Genomic DNA, 24377 nt, shown 5'->3' on the forward strand with positions numbered 1-24377 from the left:
CGGGCTCCTAACCTTGACTGGGAGGCGGTGACCAGGCCCTGCGTCGTCTCCTCATTGTTGTGACTGGTCTTCTCGTCTTGATGCTTCCTGGTTCCTTCTCCAGGCTGGATAGTCGGGGCATGTGTAATTTTCGTGGTACCCGTTCCTGCAGATTTGGCACGGCCGGGTACCACACTCGCAAGGCATTCGAGGTCTGCCACTTAAGAATCCCCTTCCTCCAATCTCCATAAATCCTTCGAAATCGGACCAGCCAGATTGGCCCACTCGTAACTGGTCTCCTTCATTTAGAAGCTCGATGGTCTGATGTCCAGTGATAGCGGAACAGTTCCTAATTTTGAAATAGGAGTCAGCACCTCCTCCTCCAAAAGGTTGGGGTCCTCCGAATTATTTTTGGCCATGGTGCGAGTCTTGGAGCGCGTTAGCATTTATACACATGTATTATTATATTTAAAAAAAATTTTTTTTTTTTAATATTTGCGTTTTACCAGGTCATGGTTCCGGAAGAAGCCATGCACTTCCTCAGCCTGCACGTTCTGGGCGCCAAAATAACACACCCTTAATAGCACGACACAAATCTGGCTAGCTCACTTGTTAGTGCACGTACCATAGGGTGGTTATTAAATGTTTATAGTTTTTTTTTGGAAATGTATACAATGTGAATTAAAGTCTTAAAGAAAATATTAAAATCTGTTTATTTATTTATTTTGTTATAACACGGTTTTTATCATTTAAAACATTTCAGGGTTTATACATCTAATTTTTAACTTTATATAAAAAGGATTATTTATTTAGGAACTTATTTTTTAATATTCAATTGATAATTTTTACTTATTTAGTTATTAACTGGCACGCCATAAAGGAGCGTGGGTTTTATACTATAATCCTATAGGAGCCGAATCGAACTCAACTATCTTGTTAGAAGAGCGAAATCGAACTACATTACTATCTTATTAGAAGGACAGAATCGAACTGATCACACTACTTCTATTTCGGGAGAGGACCTATTTTTAAAGCCTGTCCCCCTTCAGAGGCACCACCTAATTAGCAGTGCGATCGCGCGTATTATTCCTTAACATTTAATTTGTTATAAAATCTTATTCTAATCTATAAACTAGACAAAATTATTCAAAACATAATTACGGAAGAAAGCTACGCAGAAAGTTAAGTATTTAAGAAGTTATTTCAATTTCCAAATTATAAAAACATATCTCCCGCCGAAAATTGTCTCTTTGTTTAGAATCGGTGTGAGCGGTGCACACACACTATCAAAATAGTCCCGATTCACGCATATCGAGTGATTGACAGAATACGCAGTGCAGTGCGTGTATTATTTTAAATTTACAGATTTTATTTAAACACGTTATTTATTTTAAATTATAAAATGCAGCTACTGAATTTAATTATACAAAACAAAACTACTGAGTTTAATAGTAACCCTCTTCGGTAATTTTGCTATACATATTATTATATTTTAATCCTCGCTTACATTTATTTATCTCAATTCTCATTTACTCCGGCATTCATCTCCTTTATAGTATAACAATTTTACATCTTCCTCACATACCAGTATACATATTTATTATTAAGATATTTCTTTATTTAAAACTTACGTGCTATGTACATACCATATTATTTGAAAACATAATTAAACAATTTAAATATTTACTTAATCTATTGACTCCATACGTCACCTCGCATACTTGTTTCAATTTACCAAATTCTTCCCACCTAGTGTACACCAGTGCATACACAGGGCGAGGACTTAAACTGAAATAGAAAGATAGATTGACGATTTTCCAAGGGATTTTAGTTACGAGTTTTATAAAGCCGCCGGGGTAAAGATTAGGTGACGATGTTTGGGCCATCAAATATATATTATATTATCATAGATATTTAAACGGTATTTTATGTTGGTGTTAATTAGAAATAAACTAAGTTTGATTAAGATTTATTACCCATGTGTTGCCAATTCATTTTATTTTTTCAAATAAATTAATAAAAATGAGGAAGATTGGAAAAACAATACTTCGCACTTTTAACAAAGTGAATCCACCATGTTTTTTAATGCTTTTGTCATTTTTTTTATTTTAATTGAACTTGTATTTTATTATTACTTATCTATTCATAAATAAACAAAACTGTTTTACTTTCACATTACTATTTATACATATTACAATATTATTTACTCCATTTAACCTATGTATTTCCAAGATTGAACGTACACAATATTAACAATAATTGTCTTAAATCGTATAAATTACACTGAATTTATTTTTGACCGATTTTATCAACGTTGTTTGTATATATAGAAATTTTATATTAATTATTGAAAAAAAATGCCAATCCCGGGACCAGTCCCGGGATCCCGTGATCGTCAAATCGTAGTCCTGAAATTCCGGGATCAAGATTTTGGCTCGGGATTGGATTCACTAGACATAAGTAATAATATCATCTAGGTGCGTAATTATTATTGGTTAATATGATTATTCCTTTTAATAAAGTTGAAGAATAACATTGAAGAATATCTAATTATGTTAGACAATCTTTTTTTTAAATTAGATAGGTAACTACTTCACTGTTTTATTGGGAGGTCACATAAAAACTTTTATATACTTATATAATATTTAATCAGTTACAAAAAGATGGCAAAATTTTCTTTTTACGTAGCCTCTTGCAAATTCTCATGGAACATGGTTAAGAACCATTCCTCTAACTGTCAATAGTCAATTGATTTTGATATGGTCTAATAATTATAAAATTAATACATAAATGGTATCCGCGCAATTCGTGGTCAACGTCCCTTTCGTGGTATCACTTCGACGCTAGTTTCATTCATCTTATTGGCTATCCAATCAGTGTATTTGGCCACATCGGTGTAGACTGTATAATATTTAGGATCGCAGATATTAGCGCCGGTTTTTTTGACAGATACAGAAACAATTCCTCTCAAGAACCTGGTGATTTCATGGTCAGCCTGGGTAATGGGCAGCATCAGACCTCCGCCACTGTCTCCGTTGCAGACTCCACTTCCTAAAAACATAATATGTTACAACACTAATAATTGTTACCAGATATGCCTCCCTTAGTACATCATCGTGATAAATGTAGGTAGTAAACTGTTTTCCATGAATATGGTATTTTATTCTGCGGAGAAAAATAAATGGTAATCTGATAGTGTCAAGTCAGAGAATATGGTACACGTACGTATATATCTTGACTTCCATTTAACACCAGTTCTGTTTTCTTCATCAGTTTTTGGAATGTCTTATGTCGGCAGATTTCTAGCATTATTGTTATGAAAAAGGACACTTATTGTATCGGCTAGGGTTGGCATATTTTCTTCAATTCATTGTCAAATCTGCCAATTTTATTGTCCCGAACTCCCACTATCAGATTTCCATCATATCTTGATTTATTCTCATTATTTCAAATATTAAAGCGCCACAAAATTTAGGAAATACCCTACTTAATACGAAATAAAAACTATTATATCGACTGTAGAAAGGCAAAAGGTTTTAACCCAGAGTTTTTTCAAAATGTGTTTTATTGGATAATAACATTCTACACGACTAGATGCACGATGTGTTCAAATGATTTAAGCTGAAAATGTGTTATGTAAAAACGAATAAAATGAATTGGGAAAAGGGACTTAACGGTCATTTTATTGGTTTTTCTTTAATACCTTGATTTTTTTAATATCAGATTATGAAAATAAAACATAAAATTATTACTTCAAGTTGATCTATATTTTATACGATGACTTTGAACGAAAATGTTTTTGTGCCTTCTGTAAAATTTGATCTGTGTGAGTTAAATCCTTTTGCCCTTTAACAATCGATATATTATATTATTAAAAAAATATATTACACTCCAGGTACATTATCATATTACAGCTTGTCGAAAAAGTAAGTAAGATGACTTATTTTTTTTGAGATTGAAGACAAGTGTTTCTTTACCTAATACGCACCCATTGCATCAAACAAAGCACTGATAAAAGAAGGTTCAAATGACCACCAACATAAATTTATTTACTCTAAGTCTAGCTAGAATGATCTTTCAAAAAATACATTTTTCGTAATTATTAACAGTCCACAGAATGCATACTGTTTTTACAACGTTTTTCTTAGCTCGTATCCTTATTTGCCCGGTACAAATCTTGCAATCGATTTTTAACTAACTTCCCGACTAGCTAGACACGTGAAACATTTAGAATATATCAGAACACGATTCCAATGAATTTTTTAAATACTTTTAGCCATCTTTAAGCAGAATTGAATTTCAGTTAATACTGTTTTGTATGGAAAGTTATTTCAGAAAAATCCGTAAAAAGTAAAAGACTATTATTGGTTGCTATGTGGGTCCTAGCAACTAAATTATTAATATCAATATCGACGTACGTTACTATGGAAATCAATATGAAGTGTCAAAATGACATTACAATATATTTATTCAGTATTTCTATCAAGTACAATTTTTTTTGATTGTTTAAGCTAGTCAAGTCAAGTTTATATGATTCAACAGAAAATTTAAAAACTTTGTATATAAAAAGTTCTTTTTATCTTGTAATTATTATGTATTTTATGAGAAGGTAGTGGTGACTATTTTAATTGAGGAATATTTTGGTTATACGTTTTATAAATTTTACAAACGTGTTGATCTCATTTCATACATAAATTAAAAGATATACTTAATTTATATTTTTTTAAATGTATACAAAATAAAACTATCCGGAAAATTAGCTTCCACTTGCAATCAAAGTATAGTGCACCATAAGTCAGAAAAAATATATTTGAGTAACCATTTCAGACGACTATTATTCTACTGTACATCTTAATTTAGATGTCCGATTCGGGCGTGGCGTAGGCTATTGGGTCAAATCATACAATGCTAGTAGAGTGGGTACATTTTTTAGTTCAGATATTTAACTTAAAAGTGAATAAACAAAACTTTCTTACCGTTCACATTCGGATTTCCAGCGCAGAATGTTTTGTCGTGGAGAAACGTCGTATAAAAGTTTCCATTCGACTGAATACAAATTAAGTCATTTATTACCGGAATGACAGCAACTGTGAGCGTGGGTGACAGGGTTCCATTTTCATTGTAACCCCAACCTACAACCTAAAAGCAAAAGTACACGGTAAAATATGTCTACAAACTATAATAAGATTTTGTGTTGTTTTATTACAACATTTTTATCCGATCTTAACATAACATTCTGATTAATGAGAGTTTTATAGTGTTTCATATGATGTTTGTTTAGTATACCAGGATTCGCTAAGATTCTTCAATGTCTATTTAATTGGGATTGTATTATATTACTGATTTAACTAGTTAAACGATCCTAAATAATAAATTAAGTATTTATAAGTAGGAAAGAAACGATGTGCCTCGGGGGTAGACAAACCATACATTGCTTATTTGCTGCAGATAAAGGAAGGAAAAGTAATAATAATACTATTTTTTACAGTATAAGTATTTCGTAAAAATAATATTTTTCGCCTGCAGCGCTGAAATACATTGCCTATCTCTAAGTATTTGGTATTAGTAGGTATCAGACATCTAGAGATTGTTATTGCGTGTGTCCGTGAAAGGTAGATAAGTATACAAGGTAGGTAGTATATATTAAAAAAACGCGACTTTAATACTTTCGGAAAATTTTCGAGCTCCCCGAACGAAGGATTTTGCTGAAATTGCCGGAAGCCCTGACGTTTTATACATTGAAACGTTAGGTTAGTATTAATTTTATTGAATACACGAAATAAAATAGGAACTATGTGCCAAATATTAAAAAAGTGTTATCCGACAAAAACGTCGTAAACACGTAAAATTCAATAATTGATTATTTTTTTATAATATGAATTCGAATACCATTAACATATAATGTAAAATGGAAATAATGATTAGTGTTCAATTAAAGCAAGTAACATTGCGATTTGGGAAAAACACTAAGTATGTAATTGATAAGTTACCTAAAATATGGGCTAAGTGCCACCTGAATTCCTCTTGGTAGGTACTCATTTCAACAAAAAGGCATGGCACATATTTCCAACATCATCTTTGAAATGTATAACTTTTTTGGATATTTGGCACATAGTTCCTATTTTATTTCATGTAATCAATTTATATATTATTTTATATTAGATGAATACGAATAGCAGTATTTATCCGTTTAAAGTTTTATATACCTACGTATTTAAGGAGCACTGACCTTACTTTGAGTGTTATATATATATTTTTTTAAATCAGTAGCAGTTGTCATTTATACCATTTTTTTGAAAATTTCACAATGTATAACACAGTTAAATCAGCGATCGAAATGAACCGGAGCGTACCGGAGCGCCGTTCCGATTCCTGAAATCGGTAAAATCATCGATCCGTCTCGTGGAAAAAATATGTTGACCGTAGATTGTATAGTAGTAGATTGTATAGATTGTATATTGTAGAATATGTTGACCGTAGATTGAGAGAGTTGAAGGTAGATAGCCCATAAAAACAAAAATATAACACACTTAAATTATAAAATATACATAAATTTAGATAACTATGTAAATATTTTCAAAAAACTGTCGAGCGCTCCGGTTCGTAAACTTTTTCATTTCGAATGCTGATGTTAAATTGTATCATGTGCTTACATTTCCAACCCTATCATATATGCTTTGCTTATTGGTATCCGTCTCATCCCATATACATATCGGCTGGATATATTCATTGTAGACAACGTCTTCAGCCAGCTTCATAAGAGCAATGTCGTTTCGAAGTGTGGTCCAATCCATGTCCTCGTGACGTATAATTTTTGATATCTAGAAAATTATAAAATTTATATAATGGAGCATAACATTACGATTGAAAACGCGGTAATTATTAGTATGCCATTGCAAGTCATAGCAGCTCATGTCTTTACAAAAGATATGAATGCAGATTGTACAGTGATTTCACGCAATGGCGAAGGGTATACGTAGGCTGTGAAGATCTATCATAAAATGTAGTACACACTAAACTTTGTCACTCATTCTTTTTTGTTTTTATTTAACCAAGTATTCAATTTGGAGATGGTGCTGGGTATTTTTTTTAAATTCAATTAAACCCTGCCTCAGTGACGTCCCGTGGGGGTAGGCAGATTGAGCGTCGCTTGGAGGCGGCAGTTACTCGAAGGGCGGTAAATCGAAGAAAATCATTTGGAATATATAGAAATAGCTACATAAACGTAGTAATAACGAAAATATATTTCTATTAAAAAAAAGCTCACTGGTTTTGTCGGGTTCGCGATATCTAGTTTACTTCCGTTGCCCTTCGACGTCCTTGGTGGCCAGAAACGACACGTGCAGATTTGCGAATAATTAGTCTGATATTTTGTTTGTAATGTATCCTTAGTCCTTACAACAAATTTCTTAGATATTGTACTCATGCAAGGATGATAAGAAATGAGGCATCATTTTGGCGTAGCCTAGGGGCAGCAGTTTATCTAGAGACGTCACTGCCCTGCCTAAACCAAACCATAATAGGTTGTAGAGATCCGACAAAAATAGGGTACATTTTATCAGTCATACTTATTCTTTTTCATTGATTTAAATTGCCGATGGTAGGTATAGGTTCATGTTAGCCCAGATCAAACCATAATAGATAAAAATATTCTTCCATCTAAAATTATGTATGATACCTACGTGGTATAATAATAGATATTTTATAGATAAACCAATATTTTTTGTCTATTATGGCTTAATTTACGCAGGGTTTATTTGAATTTTAAAAACTGACCAATAGGCACTATCTGCAATTTGAATTCTTAGTTCAATAAAAACAAATAATTATGACTGAAAAAGTTTAGTGTGCACTATTCATGTGGGATCTCAAGAGCCTAACTCCACCCTTCGCCACTGGGGTTCTGTATTAGTTTAAATTCCCTGGTAAATTATTTATCAGTATTTCTGTATAGAATTATTTCATCTGCTTATTTACTACACTTATGAATGCCATATCGAAAGAAAAATGATCAATACTTACTTATCGATACATATGTACTTATTGAACTGTTAACCATAAGGAAACCACAGGCCTAATTGGAAATAAACTAATTAGTCATTAATGATGCCTCTTCCGATATATTTTAAGCACAGAACAGATAATAAATAGAATACCGATAGGCTATGTTCAATAGGGAATGGGACAACTGGACTCCGGACAATTGGATGCCACACTGTCGTAGACACGTATACAGAACGTAGACCAGGTATTTTAATCCGTTTCTATCTACTATCTACTACACAATAGCTTTACTTCATTTTACTCTTAACATAATGTATTCTTTATTGCGGATTGAGAATTACCATGCCTAAGGCGTTATATAAAATAAAAAAACTCTTTGTTCGTTAGAACTTAAACACATGCACGATTAAATCATTATTTACGTCTGCATATTTACATTCTCATCAACTATTAAATCATAATATAATCATTTAAATATAAATAATAATATTAAATATTTTTTTTAAAGTACCTATAAATACCTAACGTCCATTTATTTTCGAATTCCGTGGCGTCCAGTTGTCCCGGTGCCAAATCGTCCTAGACCCGTTCAATACGTCACATATTGATGCAGGGTTTTGAATGTGTGAGTGTCTTACGAAAATAAAACATGCATTATGCACGTGCAATAGTGTGTATAATACACCAATAAATGAGCGTATATGCATAAAACGAGAGTAGTTTTCAGTATTCGACGTATAACGTATTCTTGACACGTGTTTAAATTTATTCCGTATTCTTGCTTACTCGAGATCAGTTGCCTGCATCGGCTTACCCGTTAGGTAATTCAGTTCCCATTATTTCCGAGTTCCCTGATTTTAAGCAATTCACTGAAGCAGCGTGCCAGCTGCTAACTGACGATGTAACATGTTATATGACAATGGGAGTCTGCTGACAGCGATCGTAATTTTATTGTCAGTACCGGCCGGAACGTAGAAACTTGTAACGCTGTATGTCTTAGCCCTTAGATAAAGTGCATATTTATACTATAAAATGACAAAAACACCCGTAAGTGACGAAGCCCACCAAAAGCGGCGCTCGGGGCGCTCACTACGAAGTAGGCCCCCTCCCACCGCGCATTAACCTTCACCTATGTAATAAGGGGCACGAGAAGCACAAAATAATTATTATTATCAGCGTCTCTCATAACAAAGCAATAAAAATATTATTATATTTCTCAGCGTCTTGTAATTCAGATTCACGATGACGTAATTCTAACAGCGAAATATCGGACACCCAGCAACTAAACAATGAGTTCACTGTTATTAAATAATGCCTACTCGCCCGTCTATCGACAACGTGTCCAGAAGCGGATAAAATAAAACGGCGCGCGCCCCTTTTGCTTGACGTGTTCAATGGGCTTTGTCATATTTAACAACGCAGTATTTTCGTTAATTCGTCCCGCTGAGAAGCCAAACAATGCGTGAATCATGGGGCGAGCGGACACAGTGCTTCGTCAAAACCAATGTGCGCTGCCATATTTGATTACGTTGTATTTTCGATGATTCACATTGAATATGCGCGAGCGCCCCGCACGCCCGATTCTATGTGCACGGCGCCTAAGAAACTGTTTGTAAACTACTGTCAATATTAAAAAAAAAAAAAAAAAACAATCAAACAAACCTCTAATTCCTTTTGACCTTCCTCGAATAGATTACGATTATGTTTCCCCAAGGCAATCAAAAATGTTTCAGGTTTCAAGTCTCGTCCAACACAATGGCCAGCTGGAGAAAATTATGGTATTATAAATAAATAAATAAATTATTAGGTACATATAAACATTGTGTGCACATTTGGCCAAGCTTCTTAAACTGGAGGGCGAAATCGGCTACGTTAAGGTTTTTCCAGGAAGCCGCAGAATATTTCAGAAACACACCCTCTCTATTCGCTCTTATGTTACACCATAAATTATTTACTAGACATCAATGAAGTGTTCCGTAAGTAGAAAGCAGAAATAATGAATGGAGAAAAAACTTACTTATAATTAGTTTTATTGTTTAAAAAAGTCGCATGCGGCGCAAATACATTTAACGTTAATGTGTCCATAAAAAATAGTATTCGGTCATTGTTTATTGATTGTTTAGAACTTTTGTCTCGTTTTATTTATCGGCAAGTGAAGAGTTTCAATAAGATAATTTACGCACTAAATAAATATTGGGAATCCTTGAATTTTTGGTGAAGTTTGTTAATTTTTGCCGTACATTTTTAAACATATATTTCATTAGTTATTTTTCCGTATTATTTAAATATGTTAATGTTAACCGAAAACAGGTTAACTTAATATTTACATAATATACTTTACATAGGTATAAGGTTTGTAAGTATATCATAAATGTAAGGGGCGCATTTTTGTTATTGCTTGGGGCGCTAAAATGCCTTGGTACGCCCCTACCTACACATTTCAAGGTATTTTTAATGAATTATATAATTGACATAATAAATAATTAACAAAATTATAAGGTGACAAACGGTTGAGTTCTGGCCTCAATGAAGTATGCTGATGCCAATAAGCCTACTTCTATAAAATGCTGAGTTGCTACCCATTCACGAACCGACAAATCCTATATCTGGCCTCCCCGCGGCGTCACCCGGGCAATGTGGTAAGACAATGCAGTCAATCCATAGCTGACAGAGAAGGGTGAAAGGCGAATATCTGGCGCCTAAAAACGAGAGACCTTTGGCTATGGGATGGAAACCCAGACAGAAAACCGCACACCAACCTGTCTGGACAGCGTTGTGTGCTATGTCCGAAAACTCCCCGATGAAAACCAACAACAATAAATCTCGGCCCTTATTCTCCGGAGGCCAACCTGATACTGATCACGGCAGCAATCAGCAAAGGAAGGCAGAGGGTGCTAACAATCCCCGGAGCAACGGTAACGGCTGCCTACTGATGACCATAGCCACGTATAACGCCAGAACACTATCCAGCAACGCTAAACTTGAGGAACTTCAGCAAGAACTCAGCGGAATCCACTGGGACGTCGTCGGCCTCAGCGAAGTAAAGATGTAAACGTAAAGATGAAGCTATCATCAACTTACACAGCGGACATGTGCTCTGCTATAAAGGAACTACAAGTGGACGCACTAGCGGTGTCGGATTTATTATTCATAAAGCATGGAAAGACCGCATAGTGGAATTCGAGTGTTTATCTGATAGGGTGGCAAGTCTGATCATCCAAATCAATAGCAGATACCAACTTCGTCTAATACAAGTGTATGCTCCTACACAAGCCTACCGTGATGAAGATGTGGAGGACCTTTACGAAGACATAGATAAATTAAAAAAACAAGCCTAATTGCCACCATAACATCATAATGGGTGACTTTAATGCGCGGATCGGCTCCTACCATCGCGACGATATAGCTGTCGGGCGCTTTGGATACGGCTAGAGGGACACAAGGGGCGACATGCTGGTCGAGTTTGCCGAGAGAAATAACCTCCATGTCATGAACTCCTTCTTCAAAAAGAAGCCTCCTCGCAAATGGACGTGGAGGAGCCCAGCAGGAGGAACCAGTGAAATTGATTACATTCTCACCAACAAAAAGTATATTTTTCAAGACTGCACCGTACTCAACAGATTCAATACAGGCAGTGACCATCGCATAGTGAGATGCAAGATAAGATTTAACACTGATCTCGAAAGATCCAGACTGCTGAAGAAGCCCAAGGGTATTATACACTTGAGAAGCAAAGTCGAATTTCAGACTGAACTGATAAATAGACTTAAATCTTTCCAGGCTGAAAATGATCCTTACTCCCTCTCAAATCCAGAAAATATAACGCGCATAATACTAAAATCTGCAGAACAACCAGACAAAGTCGCATCAGAGCCTGCACCCCCAAAAAAGCTTTTAACCGATACGTTAAATCTAATGAAACAGCGAAGGGAAACAAAGAGTCATATTCAAGTATCAAAAGATCCCGAATAGTCTACTCTTTGCAAAACTCTCCGTAAAAACATACGTGAAGACCTCCGTAGATTTAATATGACGCTGATACAGGCTACTGTGGAAGCAGGGAGAAGTCTGAACAAAAATAAACAACGGTTGGGGATAGGGAGAAGGCAAATCACAGCACTAAAAGCGAAGGACGGCACTACTGTTTTGCGAACCTGGGATGATTTATTGAACAGAGTGGTGGAATTCTACAGTTTGCTCTATAATGACGAAAATGGAAAAAATGCGACTAGTTCAAACCATCTGAGGAGCGATGATGAGGAAAACTGTATTCTTGAAATCACTACCTACGAGGTAGAGCATGCAATAAGAGGCATGAAAAATGGAAAATCTCCAGGAGAAGATGGGCTTACGATCGATATTCTCAAGAGAGCCGGATAGACGGTGAACGAAGTGCTAGCACGGCTGTTCACAACCTGACTGCGCGAAGAAAATGTCCCAGAGGCGTGGAAAAGTGCCTCGATCATCATCATCCATAAAAAGGGATATCAGGTAGACCTGAAAAATTATCAGCCAATCAGCTTATTGCCAATTCTGTACAAAGTCTTTACAAAAATACTCTCCAACCGCCTAGAAACTGCTCTAGATGAGAATCAACCGAGAGAGGAAGCTGGGTTCAGAAGAGGCTATAGCACGATGGACCACATCCAAGTCGTCAAAGAAGTTATAGAACGGTATCAAGAATACAGACTGCCACTATACCTTGGTTTCATTGATTATGAGAAAGCATTTGATTCAATAAAAAAATCTTCTATTATAGACGCCCTTAGCAACCAAGGAATTTCCAGACGCTATATAAACATATTGAACAGTATATACAGTGATGCCACAGCATGCGTGAAACTCCACAAGCGGTCGTGTAAATTCCCCATTAACAAAGGTGTCCGGCAAGGTGTTACCATTTCACCTAAACTATTCACCGCTACTCTTGAGGACATATTTAGGAAACTTGATTGAGAGGAAAAAGGTGTTCCAATTAATGGGGCGCACCTCAGCTACCTGCGCTTTGCAGATGATATAGTTATACTTTCACAAGACCTGAAAGACCTCCAAGATAGAATGCAAGAACTCGCGGATGTCAGTCAAACGGTCAGCCTAAACATAAACGTCTCAAAGACAAAAGTGATGAGGAACTGTTATGATGTTGTGAGATGTTGTAAGAGACCCTGCGATTATCTGTATTAATGGCACCCAACTCGAGCAATTCAGCAGCTACGTCTATCTCAGACAGCAGGTGTCCATAGACGGAAGCATGCACGATGAAATTTCTCGAAGAACAAAGCTAGGATGGAGTGCTTTCGGACGTCTGAACAATATCTTCAAAAGTGACCTAACATTGTGTCTTAAGCGTAGGGTGTTCGACCAATGTATGCTACCCGTGCTCACGTATGGCTGCGAGACGTGGACCCTCAACACGAGAGATGTCCAAAGGCTAAGAGTCGCACAGCGAGACATGGAGAGGTGTATGTTGGGCATCACGCGAAAGGACCGTAAGAGAAACGAATGGGTTAGGAAGCAGACAGGAGTACGCGATGTAATAGATATTGCCAAACAGCTGAAATGGAGATGGGCAGGGCACATTGCTCGCCGAAAGGACGGCCGCTGGATAAATGCCGTCATCCAGTAGTACCCAAGGGGCACAAAACGGTCACAGGGTCGCCCTAAAAGCCGCTGGATTGACGAACTGGTAAAGTTCGACGGAAATACGTGGCAGCGAACGACACAGGATCGAGAGAGTTGGAAGAATCTTGGGAAGGCCTTCATCCAACAGTGGATTGACCCCGGCTGATGATGATGATATAATTCAAGATCTCTCACCTGTCAATATAAATCTTTGAGATATAAGTGATCCACCGCACTGATATAAGTTCGGACCATCTCCTACAGTAGACTTTCGATAGATGGCTGCATGCCATGGCCAGTCACCACGGAGTGCTTCAGTTCCTTGAGTTATCAGTGCTGTGTGTGAAACTACTCGTCTTCCGCATCCAGATTCAACCGAAGACTGAAATCATCAGATAATGGTGATGTGAAACTGGGGTTGCTAAAAAAGAGAATATACATTTTCTGTTATGCTTATATAATTCTGGTATATACTCACTTTGAAATGAGACTCAATCCATGTTCTGTCCTTCGCAATATCGAAAGCTGGTAAATAGTCAGGACCGTTACAGAACCAAGTTCTTTGACTTTGGATTGCACGCAGGTACCAGACGACGGACCCATCATCGGCTAGTCTAGGCATCATCATAGCTGACCCAATGGAATGGCAATCTTTTGGATCTGGAAAATCATATAAGTTACAATGCAACATTGAACAGTACCGACTGTCACCCGTTAAACTTTAAACGATGTGTAAAATGTTTAATATGTCAATGTGTATTTTTTAAATTTCTACTGATAATTAAACTTTCCGCCTAACCTACTATCAAACAGTACTAGTTTGAGGTACGTGGAGGTCTGTGGCGCTGACAGGCTTAGAGGCACCCTTGTGAAAGATTTGCCTCTGCAATAAACCGCCATTAGAATATATATTAAAATGGGCATTATAATACAACAATAGTTATGTCGTCAGGGTTTTTTATGCTTCGATTACTTTTTTAAACTAACATGTCAATACTTCTAATGAAGCGACCGCATCGTCTCTGCTCTTTAAAAATTGTAATATTTTATATTCCTTTCTTCATTAGTTGCCCTTTGTGATGTACCGCCTCCATGCAACGCATGACCTGCCTACCCCCACGGGACGTCACTGACTCTGACAGTAATGACGTCAGCCATTTTGTCGTTGCCAGTGACATAATATTGTGATGTTTACATTTTTTTTCGACATTCGTTATTAGGCGATCACCGGGTAAATAGCTTATAAGGGGTTTGGGACATGTCATGCATCGGGCTCTAAGTGATTTACCCACCTCGTAGATATGCATAGCAGAGCTGTGTACCAAAAAAACTATCCCAATACTGTTCCTCTTTTGTGGCAGCACACTTGTCCATTGGCACAATTCTCACAGGGGCCTGGTAAATTCTTAATCCGTCTATCTTATAAATGTTTTCATGGTCTGTACCGAGCATCTGAAATTTAAAAAAAAAAACAAATTTAAATGTCGTTAAACAAAACATAGCAAGGAGTGCCATTCTCAAATCATTATCCAAGGAAAGATCAACATTAAAAAAGGCAGATGACAGTGCAATAGGGGATGACATGATAAGAAGAAAGTCGGAAATGACAGTTGTCTAGACTTTAGAGACCTCGAATCTATGTAGTGGTTACAAGGGCGCTCAAACTTTTTCCAAATTTTCAAGTTAAAATAGTAATGTTAAACCATTACACTCAAAACATAGTTTAATATAACTTCATGCTATCTGCCGTATAATAACCAGTAACCACTAATGTATGTGTGTCATATAAACGATACAAATACCAACTCGTGTTTTCCTTCAACACTACCCATACAATATCACAATATGTCACTAAAAAAGCAACCGTCTGAATATAAAATAATAACGGGAGTAGTTGACAAACAAATAATAACAACTACTCCCTTATATATCCACCGAACAGATTTGTATTCCCAGGAGACAAATCCTTACCATTCCAACGTGATTAGCAATTTGATTGCTCCATTGGTCGTGTTGCTCCCATAAGCAGATGGGTTGAACCTCAGCACTGATAATGACCGGTCTCGAGAGTCTCATCAACGAAACTGATCGCCATGTATTATAAGATTCGCCACGGAAGTCAATGTTTGTAACCTGGAATGAAAATGATTCATTGATTAAATGTTACGACCTTTCTAACATTATTTTATTTTATTTTAATTATTATTATATCCAGTACTTGCTGCGGAGTGTACCTACCTAATAATAAAACAATACATTGATATTAATTACTATAATGTTACTACATAAAATGTATTCTATAATATATATTTTTAATTAGGTTTATTTACCGATATGTTTTGGAATGTTGGTAGGGCAGGAATAGAAAATGCAACAAATAAGTGTTCTTCTAGTACAACTTCCGGGAGATGTTTTATGCAAAAAACAGCTGAAACACGAAGTAAATAATAAATTAATACAAGTTCATAATAACATCGGTTTGCTGCTAACCATCCATCGTTTGTCGTAAGGCCTAATTACATTGGGAGACGCGCAGATCTAACCAGATCCAACGATCCACGCCGACCGTCGTGACTACCGTCTTTACACTATAAGCAATTACACGCAACGATTCGATCGCGTTGGCCCTTGCTTTTAACTGGTTTAAAACATAGTGTTGCTATTATTAAAAATATGGATTGACCAAAAACTATTATTTCGTAAGATTGGTGGCTACACCGAACAGTTTTCCTGCGCAATTTTACGTCAAAACTCAGCTGTCAAACCTAGCGCGCGCGTGTTCGGATATTTTCATACGTTCTCGGCAATCTTCACTCGCTAATGAATGGATCGTGACAGACGGAAATAGAATTTGTTCCAATTTGCTCGCGATCGCTCATGATCCCGGAAAACCATTTTGGCAATCGTCGCAGACGATCGGGCCAGACGCAATCTACCAATGTAATTTGAGCTTATTATTGGTTCAGTTATTGTTAGTAACCGTAGATTTAAGGTATACAACCTTAATATACTTACTGGATATAGCCACTTGGGGATGAATAAGGATGGCATTACATCTTGTATTGAAGCTATCGTATTGGACCAAACCCAACCATGGCCAAGCTCCCCAGCTTTGCAATCGAAACTCTGGGGAGTATATCTTTGATCTACCGCATTCTGTAGGTAGCTAGAAACAAAAATGGAATACCAATAATAATATGTACCTAAGCCTGTGCAGCTACTGGCGTATGCGGATGATATCGACATCATTGCCATATCAGAATTGGCACTGATAAAGCCATTCACAGCACTAGAAGCCTCTGCCAAAAGAATGGGTTTACAAATAAATGAGGCAAAAACTAAATACATGCCTGTCTATGTCACACCACGAGAAGTCGCACCAAAGTTAGATATTGGCGCATACAAGTTTGATACGGTCGACAGTTTCATATACCTTGGATCTCTTGTAACTCGACATAATGATATTACAGAAGAAATCAACAAGAGAATCATGTCTACGAATAAATGCTACTTTATTAACTTTATTTACTTTACTTTGTTAAGACATTTTAAGTCCCGCATACTATCTCTCCGAACTAAAAGCACTCTTTACAAGACACTTGTAAAGCCAGTGCTCACCTACGCATCGGAAACCTGGATATTAACTCTGCGAAATGAACGAGCCATGAACATCTTTGAAAGAAAAAATCTCCGCCGTATATATGGACCGATCAGGGACGGCACCAATTGGAGGAGAAGATATAATGCTAAGCTCTACGGGCTGTACGAAGATTGCAGCGCAGTTCAATCAGTTAAGATTGGGAGACTGCGATGGCTAGGTCATGTGCACTGTATGAATGACAATGAACCGGCAAAGAGAGTGATGTCCAGCAATCCAATAGGACGTAGAAGAAGAGGGAGGCCAAAGATTCGCTGGTTGGATGGAGCTGCCAGTGACTGCCGTATTCTGGGTGTACCAAATTGGAAAGCGGCCATACTGGATAGGAACAGGTGGAGGAAACTGTTGGAGGAGGCCAGGACCCACACCGGGTTATCGCGCACCTGATGATGATGACCTAAGAGTCAGTTTATCGCATTCGTATGTCCAAAATGAACCCTTTCGGGAAAAAATTATTTAGATTTTTCAGCCAATTATTGATGTTTATTAACTTTCAAGGAATTTCATGTTGTGTTTGAAGATTGGACTCGCAAGATGACGTTTTGAAAGAAACGATGCGTTAGATACAAAATCTGTACCTCATTTTATGAAAAATCATTCATATATAACAACACCGTATCAGCATTTCTTGTCAACACTCGCTGACTGGCACACACTCGCTGACTGGCACTCGCCGCAACCAGTCGCACGTCAAGCGCTCCTGACCGCTCCGTGTGAACTACCTACTTATTCCGACTCGACCGATATTCGCCTCGATCAAGCTGCGATCGCACCATTCTGCAAGCAGCGCTACCAACAAAAAAGAAAAAATCAGCCCGATAAGCCGCTCACACAGCGACTCTACAAAAAGACCATCACTACCAGTGAAGCACCTACCTACCAAGACCAAACACCAGCAGCGAGTTATCACTCACATACATACCATGGATCAAACCAATACCGACATCAAGGCGGAGCTGCGCAAGCTGTCCAGCATAAAAGCGCCACTGCTTCATGAATACCTACCGCTTCATATCTTGTTGCTGACTGCGTTTCAAGAGCATGCGCTGGCAATCTCGAAAGCCCAAGCCTCCGCTCCCGCTCAAGCTGACGACCACAAAACGAACGACGATGATGAGGACCTAAAAGCCCTCAGGGAAATGGCCCTCAAATCAAAAGCGCCAAAATTCCCTTGCAAGGACACACAGACCCAATCTCACCGGTCGGCAGAGAGGAATGCTGACTTTAAACCAAAGAAGGCACCCTCGCTGCCGCCCGCCAAGAAGGAAGCCTACAAGATCCCAGCCCTCCGCAAATCATCAGCTCCGACACCTATGGAAGACAAAATTCTAAAGGTCGTCGTCAGAGGTATCCCGCCACATGTCAGAACAGATGACATCACAGATGACCTCCTCAAACAAGGACTGCCGATAATCACATCGACACGCATGACTCAAGGGCCGAGCAATTATCCAATGCCGCTCGTCCTCGTCAAGCTCTTATCTACCGACAAAGGGCTGAAAATATTTACAACCCGACGTGTGCTGCAGACAAGGGTGACAATTGAAACACCCCGACGCAATTACCCGGACAGACAATGCGCGCGCAGTCAGAATTACAAACACCTGACACGCGACTGCCCAGCCCTACCGAGCCACCAAACCAAGAAAGACCAAGCAGCCCTCACTGCCAAATCTCATCCCAGACCAAAAATCCATTGGAATCAAACCACCCAGACTCCAAGTAAGCCAGACATACTAAAACCATCAGAGGATATCAACCAGACTCAACATCAGTCGACCATCGCCGCTGATCTGGCCAACAAGAAGATGAAAATCTCCCTCGACGAACTACTTGCCAAAGCCAAACAGACTATACAAAAAACCGAAGAGATCTACGAGCGGAACACTCTACGAGAAACCGCCACCAAAAACTCGGAAACCCAAACTAACATAGCAGAGACACCGGAAACGGAAACTCACGTTGCTCCAATAACTGAAGTAACCGAGAGCCCGGATATTGAAACCAGCACAGACGTAATCCGGAAACTACTTAAACAACTAGAAAACCTCCAGGCCACATCCGCACCGGTAAATGAATCAAGCGAGACACCGGAAACGGAACTCAATGAGACTTCAGAAACCGCAACATCTGAAACCCAGGAACCCGAACCCGAAGAAACCTCGGAACCTGAACAGACAAAGACCCCAGAATCGGATGTCGAAGAGATCCCGGAAACTGAAACATCGAATCCCCCGGATTTTGACTCAGATCCCCCGGATTTCGACTACGAAAAATTCTACAAGGAGGAAAGGATCGCACAAGCCAAAAGACTCAGGGAATCGGAATCCGAAAACGATTTTGAAAGACAGATCCGAGCAGCCACCGACGACCTGATACAACACAAAACAAATCACGATGAGGAATACCTGAGACACATTCTCATATATGCAGAAGAAACCAAGGCCGAATTAGGCCCCGAAGACTCTTACTCAGATACAAGAAAATATTTCTTCATGAACGACTATCAAACAGCAGCGATTAACCGTCTACAAGAACTCGGCAAAAACCCGGACGCTACACCAAATCAGAAGACAAAAAAAAACAGAAGAAAGAACAATCGCCGATAAAATGATCACAGATGACTCACCAAATCAAAAGAGAAAATCAAAGGAGAACAATCGCCAATAAACCTGCTACTCACCAAACGAAACAACGACGGACCCCCTTCCCAAAGCCACCATAAACCAAACGGCGGCAAACACATGATGCACGAAAACAGACGATGCAAAGAATGAAAAGGAGGAGCGAGCATCGGCAATCGACGGACGGCCGAAAGGAAAATGTGCTAGCTTTTTTAATCCACAAGAGATAAACATAATCGAGACCACAAATTGGGCCTCGGTCCGGTCGCGAAGCCACCGAGGCCCAAAGAACTCAACAACGGTATTAAAAACAAATACCTCAAGGCAATCTGAGAGACAGTAACTAGAGATAACGGGGATGACTCCCATTGAGTCGGCGCCCCAGTAAAATAATTGCCATTACCCCAAGCATTTCTTGTCAGATCATTTTTGAATAGGCAAAATTCGCATCTTTTTCGAGACCGCAAATTAATAGCATAAAACTTTTAAATTAAAAAATTAATAGAATGAAACGTAATCGTCTTATCTGCATTAATTTTATGACTTATTTTATTAGTTGTAAAACATAAAATTCTTATTCAATGTATGTTGTTGTAAAAACAATGATAATAATTTATTATGACATATTTTTGTGAATGACAGTAAAGTTGTATATTACATCGCCATGTTCGATCCTAGAGACTCATTTAGACGAGTCACTGGGGATGATCATTCGCAGGAAATTGAATCCAGGCGTTCAACTTTTGTTTACACGTGTCACCGAAAGTGAAATACCTACTAAATTCATTCTAAACTGGCGTCAAGTGAAATTGCGGTGCAGGTTGTAATTATATATTGTTAAGTGATTATTTGTTAAATGAATGCATAAATTTCATCGAGAGAAAGCGGAGTAGGAAAGTGAGGTGTTGGTGGATACAACTATGGGTAATGCGATGTAATATCTTGTGACCATGATGACAATACTCAGGGATGCAGTGCGCGTGCGTGGCGTGGGTTCGCATGTGCAGCAGAATGGAATCATCCGTAGTGATCAAAAAGTAGAACCAGCTGAACTCAATTCACTTTTGATTCCGGATGATCACTTTCGATGATTCTTTGATGAATGTGCAATTATACGGGTCACTGGGGATGATTAGTTCGTGATGATCGTCAAAAGTGAATCATGTAAACGGGTTTTAAGATAATTTTAATATTAAGCTCGTGTGGAAGTTTTATTAATAGATTGTTTTGTTTTTACGAGAAATAGATGTTAGTCATTTTCTCTACCTATGAGGTTCATATTCTGAGTCCAACACACACTAAAAAAACCCACAGACGAATTTTCCAGATCCAGTTGATCTCGAGACATACTACATTATAAGCATGCATTAGGTACTAATAAGTACCCACCACCACCCGTCATATATGCACAACCGTGGATATGCACGGCCGCTTTCTATGACGCTTTAAACGTGTCTGAAAGAAGTGATTTTAAGTGCTCATTCCGTCCCGAGACGGAGCCGCACGGGACTGGTGCTGCAACCATGCACCGTAGTGCTTAAAGAAGAAAGTTAAGAAAGAAAATTTTTGTTTTTTGGACTGGCTCTGCTGTCCGCTGACGTTAAGCGCTTTGTGTACCCGCATACTGAGTGTCACGAATTGAAATGGATGAGTCTACAGAAGAGTTGGGACTATCCCGCTCCCCATACGACGCTGCAAATTTCTCAAATGCCGCAAAGTTGGCCTCGGTTGCTACCAGATCTCCATGACCAATTGGGCCCGTGTGAGGACGGACCCTGGCAAACAGCTCCGCTCGTTCGAATTCCATAAGCGGGCAATCCCAGAGGATGTGTTCAACATCTTGGTGGTCATGCCCGCAGGTACAACCCGGCCCATCTACTATCAAGCCAAACTCGTGGAGTCTGGCGGCGAAGTTGCCATGGCCGGTGAGGAACTGGCTAATCCAGTGCGAAGGTTGGAGTCTTCTAGTTTGGTGCCTGCAGAATACGTCTGGAAAAAACGGTAAGTGTGCCGCCCCTTGAGGGAGGCGGTCCACCTCGCCTGCCATGCCGCAAATGCGGTCTTGTACACAATGTCACTTACAGTCTTCCTGTAAGGAACGTCCTCGGATCTCTGCGGTGGTGTCAGATGGACACCGGCGAGTGTTTTGCTGATCCCCCTCAAGAGGAGGGTGATCGATCCTCTGACTTGGACGTGCAGATCGAGGGGTAGCACCCCCGCGAGTACGGCAAGCGCGTCAGTAGAAGTTGTGCGGTAGGCTTTGGTAAGCGAGATCAGCGCAAGTCGCTGCCCGCTTAGTAGTGCGCGTCTCACGAGAGTTAAGGAGTTTACTCGGGAATGCCAAATGCTGGAGGCGTAACCGGCAATTCCCATGAAAATTGCGCCGTATGCAACCTTAAGGGCTCTAGGCTTAAGTCCCCAATTGCTGCCTGCCATTCGGGCCATTCTCTGATAGGCCGAATTGGCCTTAGAGACGGCCGTCTTGGCGTGGTGAACGAAAGACAGCTTGTCATCAAGAATTACTCCCAGATACGTAACCCTTTCGGAGAAACGCACTGAGGTCTGGCCAAAACGAACCGTGGATTATTATTATTATATCTGTCCTAAGTATTTATCTATATGGCTGTAACGCAGCGCAGCACACACACAAGGCCATACACCAGAACATTCGCATTCTTCTTATTCTTCTTCGATGGCGCTACAGCTCAAGTCTAGCCCTGGCATCCACCACTGCCGTCCTCCAGCCGGAACGGTCCTCCGCACGTCGTTTCCAGTTCATGATTTTTAGCAGCTGGATGGCATCTTTTGTAATGTTGTCATCCCATCGTGTGCATGGGCTTTCCCACTGGCTTTTTCCCCCTGGGTTTCCTTCGAGAATCTTCTTCGGTATCCGTGACTCAGACATGCGCTGGACATGTCCTGCCCAGTTCAGCCTCTGGAGTTTTATGGAGGTGGAGAATTTTGAATCTTGGTATAAGCGGTATAGTTCCATGTTCTACCTAATTCTCCTCTCCCCACCATCATTCATGGGTCCGTATATCCGCCTCAGGATCTTTCTCTCAAAGCAATCCACCATTTCAGCTGCTTTCACATTTAGCGTCCATGAGTCGCACCCGTATGCAACGATTGTGCGTATGACGGTTTTATAGAGCTGAGCCTTAGTTTTTCTGTGGACATTTCTGAATTTGAATATGGGCAGCAATAAGAAGTACGATTTATTTGCAGCGGTTATACGGGCTTTTCCAGTTCCTCATTCTCTTTTGTAACATTGGAACCCAGGTATGTGAACCGGCTGACAACCTCAAATTGCATTCGCATTCTACTGCATAGTAATAATGATTTTCTCATGCGACTGTCACTCAGTATAAAACTCACGTAAAATTCACCGGCATTCTCGAAATTGATACAAACTAATCTATATTGGTATTCAAATCGACGCGTTCTTTAGTTATAAATATTGTTATTGTTAGCTATTTTTGTTTTGACAGATGGCGTTGTCACATGATTATTTTTACTAGTCTATAATAATAATTGTATATCTCTGCGATTTATTATATTTAGTTTTTATGAACACATGCAAACAATAAATATTGTATTATCTCACACACATGCAAACATACCTGTATTATCTTACCTTTGAATTTATGGAAAATGAGGATTTATGCCATGCATTTGTATTTGATATTACCAATAACGTACATAAAATGAACGTATGCCATAATCTGTAAAATAAAAATACAAAAGATTAATTAATTTATATAGAAAGAAGAGTAATATGTAATTAAATTATATTATAAAGTCGTCATACGAAAGATCAAAATATGTTCGATGAGAATTTCTATTTTTTCTGACTCAAATGACTTAATCAGTGAGAACGAGACATGAATTTTAATAGACGCAAAGACCTATATTCAAATTTAAGTGACTCGTTTCCATGACTAATAAACATAATTAATATACATCTCCAAACTATCCACGCTGCACCATGCCCGGTACCTATTACACAGGCGTATCACGAGCCCTACTAGTTTTTTTATGCCCGTGAATGATTCAGGGGCAGTTACCCAAGACTGCAGTCACCACGCACTTAAATGTGCTTTAATTGAGTTTGCATGACTTTGGAAAAAATTAAGAGTAAGTACACGTCATGGGATGAAATAATACAAGTTACTGAGATTTTTATATAATATTTTTGTGACATTTTGTCCGGCTATAGGAAAAAACCTGTTCGAACGGTTCGACACATAATATTATTCTGAATTGCAATTAATAGCTGAATGTATGATATTATCTCCAATATCAAGCACTTTGCAAATAATATAATTATGTAGGTGTGTATATTTTTTCAATAGACACAGTGTAATTGAACGTATGTAGCAATATCAATGACATTAATATGGACGAAGCATCTAGAAAATAAAATGACACTCACTTTGTGTCGGGTCTGCCGGATGGCGAAATTCATATTTTAATATCGGTATCCTACGCTC

The 24377-nt window shown here is 38.6% G+C and overlaps 1 protein-coding gene across 2 annotated transcripts in view; it reads right to left on the reverse strand.

Moving 5' to 3' along the window:
• Nucleotides 1-2089: 2089 nt before the first annotated feature.
• The window catches only part of LOC147073129 (uncharacterized), a 28919-nt gene continuing 6631 nt past the window's right edge, over nt 2090-24377 (reverse strand). For both annotated transcript variants that reach the window (XM_085945236.1, XM_085945237.1), the window contains exons 3-13: nt 23522-23609; nt 16621-16771; nt 15936-16033; nt 15577-15738; nt 14898-15057; nt 14084-14265; nt 13801-13987; nt 9646-9746; nt 6633-6800; nt 4956-5118; nt 2090-3030 (exon numbers count right to left, since the gene is read on the reverse strand). In XM_085945236.1, coding sequence (XP_085801362.1) covers nt 2792-3030; nt 4956-5118; nt 6633-6800; nt 9646-9746; nt 13801-13987; nt 14084-14265; nt 14898-15057; nt 15577-15738; nt 15936-16033; nt 16621-16771; nt 23522-23609 — 1699 coding nt within the window. In that variant the 3' untranslated portion in view covers nt 2090-2791. The remainder of the gene's footprint in view (nt 3031-4955; nt 5119-6632; nt 6801-9645; nt 9747-13800; nt 13988-14083; nt 14266-14897; nt 15058-15576; nt 15739-15935; nt 16034-16620; nt 16772-23521; nt 23610-24377) is intronic.

Source organism: Rhyacophila brunnea, unplaced genomic scaffold (assembly GCF_057557595.1).
Source record: "Rhyacophila brunnea isolate RB1 unplaced genomic scaffold, BYU_Rbru_1.0 scaffold_18, whole genome shotgun sequence".
Classification (NCBI taxonomy): domain Eukaryota; kingdom Metazoa; phylum Arthropoda; class Insecta; order Trichoptera; family Rhyacophilidae; genus Rhyacophila; species Rhyacophila brunnea.